The following is a 16,699-nucleotide window of genomic DNA, read 5'->3' as shown; positions in this document are numbered from 1 at the left end:
TGGTATGTTACCTAGGCAGTATACTTAACAACACCACTTCACTTAACACTATAAAGATGTATATCTACCACATAGCTCAACTTTAACTACAGGTAAAAAACCTTAGAGAATGCATCGCTGCACATATCCAATAGAAATGTATGACCCGGCTGCAAATCAGGCTTTGAAGCCATCTTCTAATTTATGCTAGAAAAGGATGGGAGAGAAACGCTGAACTATAACTGAGGAATATTGTTCGCTGCCAGTGACATCCCTAACCGAGCTTACTCTTATGACCAGTTACCCACAAAAATGTATGGTATTAAAAAACACTGAAAGAAAGCCCATTACAGGAAACATTTCTTTCTGTCTCTACTTAACTGCAATTAAATTATGTTATTTCACACTCATTAGTATGAAATAAAACAACACGGACTCGAGGAGAACTCTTTCCAGTAGATATTAAGATCTATAAAATTGATTCCTTTTCAGCGTCTGTGTGCAAAGGTCAATCTAAGCCGTGAAATGAAGATTATAGCAGCACATCTGTGTCACTGTCATAAAGGCAAGGGCAGCACATTCGCTGTGAGAATGCTGTTATTTTCTTTGCTGGGGGCTTATAACAAATATAAAAACTCACTAAAAGCAACTGATAAAAGCTTATAAAGCTGAGAGCCCTTACCTTACCATTTAATAAAAACAGATAAAATTAAACTCGTTCCTCCTTGTTATTAAAGTTTCTTAAATTTAAGAAAGGATCAGGCGACTAAAGGGCTAAATTGTGATGTAATGTGACTGATGTGTGGTTTCAGGGCGCACTGATGCAAACTCCAGGATCAGCTGGAGCCCTCTGGATATACAGCCTCGACCTGCTTTCGGCCAGTGAAGGCATCAGTCGTATTGGTGGTCTGCTTCTAAATGGACGCCATTCTTCCAGAGATCTCACAATGATGAAAGAGGATAAGGCGTTGACAAAAGCAGCTCTTCATTCAGTGTCAAAATAAAACAATAAGCAGAAATAAAAAAAAATATATCTATAAAACCAAAGAACAATAGGGAAACAGAGAGTAATCTATATAAATCTAAGACCATGCATAGATAAGGAAGCTGAAGACATGAAGAAAAAAATACACAGCTTGAAAAAAACAAAGAACAATAGAACATTTTTAAAGCGCGTTGAAAGCTAGTAAACTGAGCAACAATACAGCTATTTACTTGATGGAGATGGGGAAATTGTTAATAATGTTATAGTAAAGTCTAAGATGTTCAGTAAGAATTTTTGTTCTGGTTTTTGGAAATAACTATTATAACGCAATTATTTCACAGGAAATAAGTTTTTTTTCCAGGCCATTAATAACCAAGAATTATATTAAACTACATCTATTCAAGGACAAATATTTTCAAATCTGCAGGCTCATTTAACGTGTACCCAGTAAATGAGACGAGCTAGCAGAAGAGGAATCTCACTCACCGATTAATACTGAACCAGCTACCAAGAGATTAGAAGAGGGTTAGTGATGTACAAATATTTAAGGAGGGAAAAAGAGAGGATGCAAGTCACTTAGATCAGGCAGTCTGACATCTACTACAGACAAAACAATGGAAAAAATAACACAGAATTCAACTGACGACGAATAAAGAAAGTGAATGTGTGGTAACTCAGGCCAACCATTGCTTTTCTGAAAAATAGATCTTAAGAAATAAACAGTTACTCATTTTTTGACAAGATTACAGTTTAGTGAGACATATGATTTAATTTGGTATGACTTTTTTGATTAAAGAAACAAGCTCTTTCCAATGGCAAAAAGCAATGTATATGTGTGCTTAAAAATTAACTTAAAGACCTTAAAGTCATCCTCACTGGTGAATAACCATCAAATGTTAAAATTCCTTGTGAAATTCAACGATTTATAGTCAGCCTGAAGTTATCCACCATTTACATCAATGTTACATAAGTAAATATAAAAACATGGATGACTAAACGTGCAGATGACTCAAAGACTATTCAAGTGACAAATACAATGACAAGGACGAACAGATAAATAGAAGAGCTGGACAGCTACTTAAAGTTGAATGATTCAAACAAAACGTGCTTCATTTTCAAACAAAATGCGTCAAAGGCCAGACAATGGATCTCAAGTTCATGGAATCATAGAATCATAGAATGGTTCGTGTTGGAAGGGACCTTTCAAAGCCACCTAGCCCAACCCCCCTGCCATAAGCAGCGACATCTTCAACTAGACCAGGCTGCTCAGAGCCCCGGCCAACCTGGCCTGGGATGTCTCCGGGGATGGGGCATCTCCCACCTCTCTAGGCAACCTGGGCCAGTGTCTCACCACCCTCAGAGTAAAAAACTCTTCCTTCTGTCTAGTCTAAATCTCCCCTCTTTTAGTTTAAAGCCATTACCCCTTGTCCTATTGCTACAGGCCCTGCTAAAAAGTCTGTCCCCATCTTTCCTGTAGGCCCCTGTTAGGTACTGGAAGACCATTATAAGGTCTCCCTGGAGCCTTCTCTTCTCCAGGCTCAACAACCCCAACTCTCTCAGCCTGTCCTCACAGCAGAGATGTCCGTGGAATGGGACACTGGCTTCTAGAAAGCAGAGACTGCAAATGACTTAAGGAGTAGGCACAAGAAGATGCCGTATAACAAAATCCTAATGTAATTTCTATGGCCAAAAAGAGCTAATGAGATCCTTACATGTGTAAGTTGGTAAAAAGTGAACTGAAATAGGTATGTAAAATGGTAGAGAAAGTAGCCAGAGTTTACGAGCCTTCAGTGTCCTAAGAGGTCAGCCTACATGATCTGACAGTGTTTACGGCTTTTAACGTTGAAAATTAAGAAAAAGATTTAAATAAAAATTATGGGAATCTTTCTACTTCTTCTGGCTTCCAATAAACACCAAATTAGTTCCTAAAAGACGCAGTACTTGACCAGGCTCTTTATCAGTGTAGACTTTGAAGAAGTGTTAACCTCTTTGCCACTGAGTTTCAGAACATGTTGCTATCAAACAGAATACCTAAATTTTAATACTTCCCAGTTTACCCGCACTGGGCAACTCTAACAAAATTAGTGGGTTTATATTATCTTCTACTATCCTTTTCCAGTAATATTTTCTGTCAGTGTCTCTCTTTCAATAGTGTATACATCATCGTATATTTCTCCTATCCTAACACGTTTAATGTCAGGTTACAGATCTTATTTAGGTCGAAACAGTGAATGTTCTTTAATGGAGTTTCTACGGTGAGTTTTTTAGCACCCACCTGAATGAATTGATCTTCACAAGAATAGCTTTAAAGTGGGATCTTGTACCTTCATCACCTTTATTTTAAAGCTGCGGTTAAATCACTTGTACTTCCTTTATTCTACACTATAAAGCTAACAGTAGCTGCTATCCAAACATACAGTACAAAATCCAAATCAAAAAAGATGCAGACAATCCTCTAATAATACAAACAGCTCTTTCTGACTTTGCAGATAATGGAAAATAAGATCTGAGTTAAAATTCATACCACCATGTACCTAAAGCTGCAACTAAAGACAACAAAACTGGGGGAAATATAGGACCAAATACAGCTCGTCTTGGTTTTAATTTTGTGTCTTTCTCATCTCTCTGACAATTATTTATGTACAGGCACAGTGCTAACAACCAAATGCAATTTCTTGGTCATGTCAGGCGAAATCTATACATAACAATCCTTAATGTAGCTATCCTGAGCTGTACTTTGGGGATCTATCTAAACACGAGGAGGAGCTTCTTTCCTGTGAGGGTGCCAGAGCACTGGAATGGGCTGCCCAGAGAGGTGGTGGAGTCTCTGTCTCTGGAGACATTCCAAACCCGCCTGGACGCGTTCCTGTGCCACCTGCTCTGGGTGACCCTGCTCTGGCAGGGGGTGGGACTGGGTGATCTCCAGAGGGCCCTTCCAACCCCTGCCACTCTGTGATTCTGTGATCTATCTGTGTTTTATACAACACTGTGTGTGCGTGCATGGGGAGAGGAGGAAGGGGGAATGTCAGTAAAGTGACTGGGGCTGAAACATTTGAACGATTCACTAACTCTTTCTGAATCTGGCCGGGGAAAGTTTCTTTTGCCAGACTCCCCCAGGCAGCTTTCCTGAGCTCAGCGCCACTCCACCAGCCTCTTGTAAACTTTACACGCAGCAGCTGCCCACACGCGTTCCTCAACAAGAGTGAAGCGTGACTGAGACTAACACAAAGCACTGCGATCTTCCCATCTCTCTGGGGGGGGGGGGAGATGCAAAAAGATTCCTGAAACTTGTCTGAAATCATGCACTTTTGAATGATCAGCTGGAAGCTCACGTTGATGGCATCCACAGGGCTGAGACTATTTTAATGTTTTAGCTTTCCTGAGATAATTTACAGGGGCAAAATCCGGAGCTCAACAACCAAAAAGAGAAGAAAATCATTCCAAACTGGATGGCAGGGTCAATGTCTGTCTTGACGTATATTAGGTATTTAGTCAGGTCAATCTCCAGAATCGGGAATACATAAAAATATACGCAGACTTTTCCAGGGTTGGTCCAGCTCCAGTTGCAGACACTGGGACCAAGGCCGTCGACTCTGACCGTATTTGAACAAGCGCTAAAGTAAATGGAGTAGCTCCAGTTTAAGAAGAGCTTGTGCGAGAGAAGAATAAAGCCCGTATTTCCCAAATGTCACTGGGTATGAAAGAAAGAGCTAGATGTCATTTAAACTGTACGAGTTAGTGAGGGAGTGGCACTAACCATGCTTGTATGCATTTGGTACAATGAGAACCAGCTTTAACAGAAAAAAACCACATATTCAAGATAGAAATGGTAGTGTTGGGTTGTGATGATGGTCTCTCTTAACCAGTACCCTGAAATGTTGTGTTTCCCAAACATATATAGTATATAAAGATATTACTGATAATACTATCGCACCTTTCAGACTGGATCTCACAGTTTTATAGATTAAGGGTAAAATGAAGTAAATGAGACCCAAAGTTACCGAGTGAACTGTGTGCAGTAATTTTGTGAAGATGTGAAAGTACCAGGAAAAGACCCGGAAGCTCCTCTTTAGGTGACAGATTGACTTCATAATGTAAAGGCTTTGCTAGAACAGATTGTTTAGCTACCATTTCTGCATTTTATCTGAGATAAGATGGAAATAGAAAACATTGAAAGATCCCTGTAAATCAAAAGAACAAACGGCAACACTAGCAAAATAGAACTTAATCTGGGATCAGAAAAGAAATATTAAAGCAGAAAATGAAAGAAACTTGTTGGCAGGGTAATAAATTGGTTTATATTTTAACTTGAACAAAACCCTTAATATCAAGGTATACATGTAGGATTAATAGATATAGCTCAAGTTTAATAATTAAGCATTATCAACTTTTCCTATTGATCTCAAGTGGCATGTAAACACCATGGTAATTGGTATGCTATACATCCACAGCTAACTAGTTAGATAGCTAAGAGCTTTGGAGAGCTGCTTTAAATTGGGTTTATAACATAGCATCAAAGACCCATGGACAAACTGAGCTAAATTTAGCTTTCAGGGTGATTTTTAGACAATAAAAAGAAAGACACTTTATAAACACATCATAGTCCTAGCACAGTTTTACTGTCAAAGCATTTTGCCTGTAGCAAGCAACACTGTTCTTTAAGTGAAGCTGCATCTGTACAGAGTTCAAATGAACACAGAGCTGAAAAGTAGAGAGAGCTCTGACTCCAATCAAACGAATGACTGTTTTGGCTGCATAATATGTTTTCCAACCCTAACTTTAATCTAAATCAAATGCCCATCTTTCTTGCTGTTCATGCAATGCAACCGCAGCACATGCTTAAGTATAGGAAAATTGCAAGTGCCTAACTACATCAAATTGTACTTCCATCTAGTCTGGAATCTACATCAGGCAGAGGATAATACCTTCTGTTTCAGAAGAAAGAAACTATTCTCCATCACTAACTCATTTAGAAACTGTTCCACGCATTGAGCCAAGCAGCTGCTGGGCATGGAGATCTGAACAATCAAACAGGTCTTTTCTGTTTCTAAACTCACAAATCTTCCTCCCGAGCAGTACAGCAATGTCAGAGATTCCTTACAGTGCTATGCTAGCAGGCCTGGCATCTACCAGGTACAGAAAAGCTGGCAAAAGTATTTTGGATAGCAACACACCACGTGGTATTATCTCTGCCACAAGAATCTGGCTATAAATCAGCCCTTCAAGGCAGCACTCCATGGCATACGGACCCCTTCACATCCCAGCAAAAGTCATGAAAATTTTCCTTGTCTAGCTGTCAATTGAATGGACAGTCCTAAAATGGGAAATATAATTTTAAAGTGGTGTCTCTCCACGACCTCCTGGAACTGCAAATTCGCAGGTCAGTTATAAGCTGCTTAAAAAGGCCTTTTATTTCAGTGGTTCCAGCCGTTCCTGCCATTTTAATGTTACAGCCCCGATCTGCCACTGCTTTTCTCTTTGGTCTTCTCGCTCCACGGAGACAAGCTTCTGTGGAGCTCACGAGATTTGCATAAGCTCTGTGTGTGCAAAACTTTGATGTGCATTGTCGCCACTGCCTTAGTGTGTGTCTCGGAATATTTGAAAAGGTGGCAAAAGTCAATCAAAAGCTGGTTAATTCAAATGAAAACCAGCTTCTGGTGCTTAATACACCCTGTTATATTTTGTTTGTCATTATCTCTCCAGACCAGTGATTCAGCCCTGTAAAGCCTTCCGCTTGATCACAGTGTTGACACATGATACCAGCCGTTCAGCTTCCATGGACTTCTATTTATGCCTCCTCTCCTCTTCTTTGAAAAAGCCCAGCAAGATAAATGAACGTGACTATTAAATAGCATAAAGACTTTCATAAAATAATAAAAACTCTGCCTTTTACCGTTAAACAAGCTATTTTGCCAATGCTTCAGATGAATTAAAAAAAATGAAGTGGCTTCAGCAAAGACCTTCAGAAATAACCCAATGCCTTGTGGTTTCCACGCAGCTCTGCCTGCCTCACACGGCCGTCCATCACAGGTGTGTCTGAGCATCTCTCACACAAAACGCATCGCCAACAGCAGAGTCTTTCCTGGATCCCCTGATGTCTCCAGCTCCACACACTTGTACAGGTAGGTAAGGCTTGCGATGGGTAGTTTTTGATATTTAAATCATAGAATGGTTTTAGGTTGGAAGGAACCCTAAAGATGTTCTAGTTCCAACCCCCCTGCCCTGGGCAGGGACACCTCCCACTAGACCAGGTTGCTCAAAGCTCCATCCAGGCTGGCCCTGAACACTTCTAGGGCTGACTGTGACATGCCTGATGCTGTGAAGAGCATCCTGAAGCCCTGAACATTATTCTGAAGTATTTCCATTAACCAATCAGTGTATAAAAATATAGAGTAAATGCCAAGCCACTGCTACGGGACCCCATCCAAAGTCCATTCACTTAAATGGGAGTCTGTCCAATGACCTCGGTTTGCTTTAGAGGATGAAAATGACCATTAAAAAGATAATTTCTATGGTTGTTTTAACTAACAAAAGCAGGTGGAAAGCAGCCAAGTTCCCAATGCTCGTGAGCTGTTATATATAGATTAGACCTTCTTACTCATGATTAAGTTATACCTTACCACTCAAATAGTCCCCATAGCATCGAAAAGAGCAAGACACCGCTTAAATGAGGAAAGGTATCTGTAAGAAAATGCAACTACGCAAATATTGGGGGAAAAAAAAAAAACCTGGAGGAAAAACAGTAATTTGTTTTGCAAACAGACCAGGTTATTGAAAAGAATACACAAGCTCCTGTTAAGAACTGCCTAGTTTTTATGGGAACGCAAAATGTCTCAGCTTAACTTAGTGAAAATACAAACATTTTGACTCCCTGATTCCTTTTTTTTTTCTTTTGGGTTAGGTGATACAATTCTCATCTGCAACTTGACAGGATGTAGAAAATAATTACAAATGAAAAGGTTATTCATAATTTTTAAATGAGTTAATTAGTAAACCCCGCCAGAGTCACTCATTACAGTAATTAATAATTGATTATACTTGAAATTAAACACAATTTTTCATCAAAATCTAATTAAATATCTGCCTTTTTGCTTGTTGATTAGAACACTGGGTCTGGTAGAGACAATCTTTGCTAAATATGTTTATGCTGAACTGAACCATCGAATTTGATTTTTAATAATTGATAGTTCCTTTAGAAATTAGTAATTATGACCCATAATTACAGCAGTTCAACCTGATCAGCATTTCTGGCACCTTGCCAGCCATCCGTGGAGCCTGGCAAATGCCACAGAATTCATCTGAATGTGGAAGAAAGAACGGGAGAGCACTCAGTGAACCCACCTTTTAACCACATTAACCGCGATTTTAAACAGGAGCCTCATCTTTTCAGAACTCTGAAAAAGGGGTTTGAATTGGAAAATACCGAACGGCATACCAAAGTCTTCTTAATCTATCACACACCTCCTCCGTCAGAATTAACAGGCAGCGCTATTCTGAGTTATAACGATACTCCTCTCACACACTGAGATAATGTCCAAAGGAACGATGTTCAGGGCATAAGGAGAATACCAGACAAATGAGAAAGGCGAGTCCAAATATACGTAGTAAATGATGAAAATTGACTGCATATTTCATCAAACTGCTGCTGATTTAATGTGGGTTAATTAATCATTCCTGCTCCTCTTACAGGAGGCATAAAAGTGACCAGAGCATGATGCAAGGCAGAAGTGGAAAAGTATCAGTCATTAAAGAAGTGTACATAAAAGGAACGCAGTAAAAGCAATCCTTTGTGGTAGTGCTAATTATACTCATGTGAAATGAAAGCAAAAATCTTTCGATCCAGGCGAAGATTTGTAATTCTAACCACAACCTTTTATAGATCATTACTGTACAGGAAGTCACAGCGAAATCAAAAAGACTCATTTGTGCTATGAGAAATGGGCTTTTTTACCTATGATCACATCTGTAAGTGTCTGACAACTACAGTTTGCACCACTGACAGTTTAAAATAGCAGTCTAGGACTGGGCCTTTGTAAGACATTTGTAACACAAATATCAAACCCAACTGAAGAAAAAGTAATGGTAACACCCCAACTTTACAGGCCAAAAAAATGTAATTTTCACTTGTAACATTTCAATTACTTTTGCCACAAACACTGAGACCACTTTTTTGCAGTGAACAATGACAACCCTTATAAACCAAAGAAATTTAGATTATGCACAGCACAAGAAAAATCCACTGCTGCTCCACCCAAGTAGCAAATTTCCACAACTCCCGTACTCAGTGAAGGTTCTGTTGGACCACGATCTAAACTCAGTCCTTCCCCGTCTTCTAGATCACCCTGTGAACTTCAATATCATTGATTAAATGGCTATGATGTGCCACCAAAAGACAGAATAAAACCATATTTTTAGGTGTCAGGACCCTGCTCCTGTCAAAGTCAACGTCAGAGAATTCCCACGGACCTGGATGCGACTGTGACTGGGACATGGAGCTCACTGCCTGTTTTAATGGGTTGCTTTCAGAAAACCTGGTGGGTTTGTCCTGTGCCAGGTACACTTTCCTCTGCAGAAAGTAAACAGTCCATGCCATTAAAGGGAGGGCAATGTATGACTCATAGAATCATAGAATGGTTTGGATTGGAAGGGACATTAAAGATATCTACTTCCAACCCCCTGCCCTGGGCCCGGACACCTCCCACTAGACCAGGATGCTCCAAGCCCCGTCCAACCTGGCCTTGAACACCTCCAGGGATGGGGCAGTCACAGCTTCTCTGGGCAACCTGTTCCAAGTTCATGTTTTACTAAGCTCTCCTGGCTCTAGGACACGTGTTAGGCTCCCTGCCATACCACTGCAACCTCAATTAAGTCAACAGAGGCCTTATTTCCCTGTTACTTTGTACCACAATATGGACTCTCCAGTTCCCAAATTTTAGCATTATGGGTGGGTTTGTAGAGAAACAACAGAAAAGCAGAGAAATAAAATCCAGAAATAAGCTTACCTATGAAATATGCCAGCAGGATCACCAGCGTGACCGAGATGACAATGGCACTCAGAGCAGCGCACTTCCAGTTACAGTACTTATAGGGTTTCTTCAGGTTAAAGGCAGGCCTAGAGAAGGTACTTCTGGGAAGGGGCCTAGGGGGAGGTGAGTACACAGTGCTGGACGTCAAGGGATATCCCGGCGACGTTGTACAAAAAAGGGGAGAGGTGCCTCCAGGTTTGAACAGGAAGTGCCTGAGGGAAGAAAGACCAACAGCAAGTGATTCCTCACACACATCGAAGTCGAGGGAGATGTGGGGTAGGAGGATGGTGACTGCTGCCGGGACGAGGAAAGCAGCTCCACACAATGCTGGCTACGGACATGGACGGCATGCACGAAAGAGAAGAATAAAAATCAAAGGCAAGTCACACAGAGTAAAGGAAAACAAAACGAAAAAATCACAGTGCCAACAATGCCACAGAGAACTCCTCAAGGGCAGGAGTCCCCTCTGTGGAAGAGCTGGCGTTAGAGCGAGATGAATACCCCAAGCACAGCTACGACAGACTGGTGGCACGGGCAGCACCGGGGGCCTGCTCACGCTCCCACAGAAATGCCCTACAGAGACTGAAGAGGAGCATGGATCGGATTAAAGAGGGGAGGGCGTTTACCAATTCATTGATCACTGCATGAGAGCTTTTTTTGTATGGCGTCGGTGAATGGAGATGGGGAAATAGAGCTTGAGCCATTCCATAGCACCCAAATTGTCACAGAGGGGAATATTCACACTGTCCCCGCCCAGCAAATTTAAGTGACGGACAATGGCACTGTTAAAGCATCAAAGTCCAGAATTCAAGTCTTGCGTATCGCTAGTGGGGAGAGGCACCTGCTTCCAGAAAGCAGTCCAGAGCACCACAGTTTGATGCCTACCTTTAAAAAGTGTGAATTACTGTCAAAGGCAACAGCGTTTCCTGTCCAGTGACACATTGGGAGGCACTGCATTTTACCCGTTACTACAAACGCAGCCTGAGAGCCAGCCTATGAGGACTTTGTATGAGACTCATGAAAGTCAGCACAAAAAGAATCCACTGCAGACCATGAGCTCCTGAAATGAAATGTCCCAATGAGAGTTCTCTCCACGGGAATCCTAAATGAAAAACCTAATTTTGGTGGGACATCATGAAGTACGAGGCATTCAAATTCCGGGAATGAAATTGGGAAACAGATCTGACTCGTCTATCACCATGCTGATATCACATAAAAATGAAGCTTGTGAGGACTGAGAAACAGCCCCAGAGCAGTTTGCACCTTCTCCCATGGTTTATGGGGACAGATTTGCAGCCAGCATAAATGCCATCAGCATGGGTCCATGGGAGTCAGTCAAGCCAGTGGGTTATATCAGATGAAGACGTGACTCTATTTTCCCCTTGAAGCCACTTGTGCAGTCACGGGGGGGAAACGACACATGCAGAAACATCACCATGCAGAAAAGCCACTGATTCATGCAGTATAAAGTAACACATAATTCTCCAAAATAGGTGTTTGTAGTATTACAGCCATGGTTTTATTGGTACTCTAAGCATGACTGCTGAGCATTAGAGAAAGATTCATTATTTCTACTAACGCTCTACATCAAAACATTCATTTTTACAAGAGTCAGATACTATCGTGTTTTGGAAAGTACTTATTTAGACACAGATGTATCTGTTCTGAGCAAAGATGTACCTGCAGTGTTCACATACACCAATTAGATCTTCAGTTAATGATGGCTACCAGATTAGAAACTGCGAATGTAAGGCCAACACTATTGGCATTAAATGTCAAGTTAAAACCTGCTTATAACTTAAAATTTAAGTGATCAAAAATTAGATAAAGATGCCAGAAAGGGTGGTTAAGTCAAAATCAAAGGTTTGGCTTGCATACACCACTCGTGGACACTTGTAAGATAGTGTATGTGGAAATTCAGTTTAACAATGAACTATCAGGCTGCCGGTACAATAATGGTTTAAGATTTTTGCAAAAATTAAATTAATCTTAGTTTATATGGGACTCAAAATTGCTGTAGGTACTTCTTACTAATGAAATGACTTTCAAAACAACAAGGGAAAAAAGCAAATGGCATGCTGTGGCTCACTAGCATATTAACGAGTCTGCCATTAATATGTACAGGACACAGTGCTCCAAGCTCCAGAACCTCATGTTTTTTAAAGCCATCTTGGAAGAGGCCAGCAATGGTGTTGCCCTTAAACATCATTGATGTGACCAAATGCTTTCATGCAAGGATCATAATGACTGTACAGTAAACAGGAAGACCACGTAAGTGTCACATACCCATCATTGTAAGCACCATCATGTCGGGAGGAGGTGAGAATGTCCATCTCAATGAGGTTGTCCTGCAATGTCTCTAGGAATGTCTGCTTTGCTATGTTTCTACATACATATGGAAACATGAATGAAGCCAGTGAGTCATGCATATATGAAGTGTGATCTTATAAACCACAATGGTTACAGTGCAGTTGTGCATGGAATTAGAAGGATGGACCATATATTTATATGTATAAGATGCTACACATATACATATATAGCTTTTAAGAATGTTCACTTCTCTCTCTATACACTATATATATGCATATACACACATATAAGCACACACGCCCATGTGCATGTATAAAAAAAAGTTGATGTCTTTGTTCATTTCACACTATTTATTGCCAGTGACACGTGAAACCTTCTGAATTGCTGGATTCAAAAGACCAGATTTCAATCCAGCACAGCTGTAACCTCGTTAGACTCCTGCGTCCGTGTTACTGTTACTCTGAAAAGGCACAGCACAGAATCTATACCCCACTGTGGCCAATACCTTGGTAGCACAGTTCCATCTAACATCCTCATGGATTTCCAGCAAAAATCTGTCACTCCTTTGCTTACGTTTCAGTTTTGCATTCGAGAACTTTTTAATTGCCAATTTGATTAATTTGTTTTCCTTTGTGGAACAATAATGTGTTATTTAGAAGTTTCAAAATGCAAATTTTACTCAAAATGAGTATTCCAAATAAAAGTCCCTCGGTGATAAGCAGATAGAAGCTGGAAAAAGTTCTGTGGTAACCCAAATTCCAATGCCAGAGAATTGGCTGTAATCTGGGTAATAGAGGCAATAAGAAAGATTGTATGTGAAAAAGCCTGGTTTTGACTTTTGCACACAATAGTGGAATTCCGCAATATCTTGCCTCCCCAGCATGTACTTTGATGAGTCACATTTTGACCCATATATGCTAAACTGTTTTGTACCTTTTGAGGAGAATAGCAGGAACATAAAGAATTAAGTCAGAGGCACAGCTGGGAACAGACTGTGTCTTTCTCACCTTCAGGCTTGTTTCTCAAGACCTGGCAAAAAAATATTCTTCCCATCTTTTTTTAAAACAAAACAAAACAAAAAAACCAGTCCTGATTTGGCCCATGTCTGTTTTCAGCATTAAATTCCCTGGCCAAAACTAGCAAAAGGAACGTAACAGCATTGTGACACTCAATCACTTACACAGGATTAAGCGCTTACAGGATGTAAGGGACATGATGTGAGCTCAAAGAAGAACTCCTCTGACAAAAAAACTGGATCCAGGTAACATGCCCTACCACGAGAAACGAGCCCTCTCACATTATGCAAACCTCGATACCGTCTCTTCTAAAATGTCCTCAACCTTAATTTTCATTTCTACTTCCTCCTCTTCCTGCTGGTAATGCCAGCGCTTGTTTAGCTCAACTCCCTGCTTTTGGAGGCCTCTGGTCTGCTTCGACAGAACAGATCTACTCCTCCCTCTGAATGAAAGTAAAGTGACTCCTATTCATAGCTTTGGAGTCAAGTGGGTCGACATGCATGAGCTGTGTGCCATGGCACTTGAGACATCAATCCATCCCCAAGTGTTTGCGGCTTCCTCACATTCCCTGGGAATGCAGGAAAGGTTGGATGTTGAATTCAATGCAAAAAGAAGTAACATATGTGCATGCGCTGAGCATTTAATGGGTAAGAGGCAAGGCATCTAGCAACACACCAATCAATAAAAGTTCATCAGTAGTTAAAATCCATGTCAAATTGGTTCCATGAATTTCAGTTGCGGGTTGTCAATAAAACAGAAGAGGGGAGGGTTATATAATTTTAAAATATATGTATTTGTAACAGAGAGGTCGCTGGGTCACTGAGGTGACTAATGCATGACCGTCCTCCTCACTGAAGGCTGGCCAGAGGCTGCTCCCCTGGAGATTACCTGTGAAGAGCTGTCTCGTTACAAACCACTCTCCCTTCCCGTTATGAGTTGTGGTGGCAGAGTCTGACCTTACGTGATTACCACATGAAATTTCCTGGGAATGGAAGTCTCCTGAAAGCTGTTGGTTTGTCAACTAAATGTCCATCTAGTCGGCATTTATTTGTTCCTGCAAGGTTAAAATGTAAAGGAACAGGCCGCAGAAGAAGGAATAGTGAGGAATAAATATGGGGGGAACTGACTTACCTGTCAGAGTGACTGCTGAGCAAAGATCTTCTCGTCACACCCTTGATAACATATTGCTTTTAAAGCAACAAAAAAGAGAGCAGACAGGAAAAGAAAGAGGAAGGAGAAAGGGAGAAAAGGGAGTAAAGGGAAACTAGTGGAAAGAAGGGAGAGAAGAGGAGGGGGCTCTTCCTCTTGCAACATATAAAGTTCTCAGACAAAGGACATGCTTATTGTGTTGTAGACTCGTGCTACACATCTCTGCTTGCCTTTGCAAGGATGGAAATTTCCAGGCAATGACAAACCATCCTAAATTCCCAGTCCTGAACACTGCCTGGAGTCCACAGCAGTCAAAATCGAGCCTCTTCAGACTCTGGGGTGCTTGAAATCTATAACTGCAGGCACGTTTCACAGCCTGTGACAATCCCTGTTTAAAAGACGTAGCTTTTTCTTGGTGTTTTCTCTCTCTGTTGACTAATACGGGATTTTTAAAAATCGGATATTCAACAGAAATACAATTCCATTTTTGACATGAGATTACTATAATCTCCTATTGCTTTACTTCAAAGGCCTTAATTCTTGGATTAATGTCTCTTGGCCAGGATTTATTTTTTTACATATTGGGCATGTTGTTCTCTTAGGTGGAGGTCTTTTTTTGGTTCTAAAAATCTTCGCAGTGGGGAAGGTCGACTTCCTGGAAGAGGTGGAATGGGGCATCCAACTTTGCTAAACAGCTCTGCAGCCTGGTCTTTTATGCCTACAGAATTCCCACCAAAAGAAACGGAAAAATCTCTGCACGTCGGAAGAGCAGACTGCTAGAGTGGAGATTTGTCACAGATTTACTGATCATCTATGCAGCACAGCCTCTTTGCATTATGACACCATTATAACACGTTTTATTTTCTTGATGCTGTTTAGTGAAGCAACAAAAGCCTGTCAGTTGTGCTCTGTAAATGTGTTCATTTGTTGCTTGGCATAAAATTACACATTCTTTTCCAACATCTTCGTTATCTGAAGGGACACTGGGCAAAATTACACCATTCCCACTAATGTGTCAAAAGCCAAAACATCAGTCTTGAGATGACCTGTTAATGTGCCTAATTAATAAAATGGTTGAACTAAGGATCAGTTACAAATGTGACTGATTTGTGAGGCAAGTGAAATCATCAAATGATGCAGAAGGATCTCTTCATGCAGGTAGAACTCCAATGTTCAGTCTGGTTAACAGCAATAATGTGACCAACCCAACTCACAGCAAGAATGGTCTGCTTCAGATCTTGAAAACATTTCAGCCACAATGATTTCATGGAGAAGAAATGAGAGAGCCTTTAGGGATGTACTCATTTACAGTCCAACAGGAGCAGTCCAGGACTAGCAGGTAAGTGTTCTGTCTATGAACTCCTGTGTTTATTACCATGTGGTAGGGTTGTCCCTCTCTGATTGCCAACAGGATTGGACAAATGGGGGCAGGATGTTTTCAGTAAAGATCTTTTATCTCTGACATTCCTCAACTGATTCAGCAGCAAGGATGCTCCCTCTCAATTGGAAGGTGGTAGGTTCTGAGAGACTCCAGTCACATGTGAGGATGAGGCACTATTAGAACTGTATATTATCTCTTCTCCAAAGAATTCACAACCTGGTTTTGGAAAAGGCACGAGGCTTCCTCCAGAATTATAGTTGATTATTCACAAAAGGGCTGCAGGAGTGGGGCCTAAGTACTTTTTAATGTAATTCCTTTTTTTTGTTGTTGGGTTTTTTTTCAAAAGAAATAACACATAAAAGTCACTGCTTGGGTATATATGCTCAAGAATTAGAAACACAATATAATTACTGAAACTGTTGCCAAATCACACTTGCAGTACTTGCTTGTAATTTTGTCTTAATCTTTTGGATACAGCTTCTTAGTTGGGTCTTTTTAATCAAGCAGTCGCAGAGAAATTAATTATCCTTAAATGCCATCAAATGTTAGATTGAGGTCTGTTTTGGAAGTTTCAGAGGGCCAGCAGACATAGCTCATTCTCAAAAAAGATCGACAGACACGTTCATTTTTAAAAACTATTTTCTTAGCAGAAGCTGGCAAAACTGGGTACATTTTGTCCCAGGATACAGACACAGCTACCACTGATCTCAGTGAGATTCCCGCAGGCATTGACGTGACAAATTTGGCCCCTGTCTCAGTTTTAAGTTAGTATATATTTTTTGCTGTCTAAAATCTTTCTTGTTGTTTTGAAAAGGTAAGACAAACGAGGGGAAAAAAGGCAGCTAAGTGCACA

At 40.7% G+C, this 16,699-nt stretch overlaps 1 protein-coding gene across 5 annotated transcripts in view; it reads right to left on the bottom strand.

The window, feature by feature from the left end:
* Nucleotides 1–16,699, bottom strand: part of TENM4 (teneurin transmembrane protein 4) — a 625,745-nt gene that overhangs the window by 204,955 nt on the left and 404,091 nt on the right. For 4 of the 5 annotated variants that reach the window (XM_054222439.1, XM_054222458.1, XM_054222467.1 and 1 more), the window contains 2 exons: nucleotides 12,277–12,375; nucleotides 9,967–10,202 (listed from right to left, as the gene is read on the bottom strand). In XM_054222439.1, the coding sequence (XP_054078414.1) occupies nucleotides 9,967–10,202; nucleotides 12,277–12,375 (335 nt within the window). The remainder of the gene's footprint in view (nucleotides 1–9,966; nucleotides 10,203–12,276; nucleotides 12,376–16,699) is intronic. The other variant, XM_054222476.1, reaches the window with a different exon arrangement.

The sequence above is a fragment of the Rissa tridactyla genome, chromosome 1, assembly GCF_028500815.1.
Source record: "Rissa tridactyla isolate bRisTri1 chromosome 1, bRisTri1.patW.cur.20221130, whole genome shotgun sequence".
Taxonomy (NCBI): domain Eukaryota; kingdom Metazoa; phylum Chordata; class Aves; order Charadriiformes; family Laridae; genus Rissa; species Rissa tridactyla.
The sequence above is the reverse complement of the archived record's forward strand: the minus strand, read 5'-3'. Positions and strand labels throughout refer to the sequence as shown.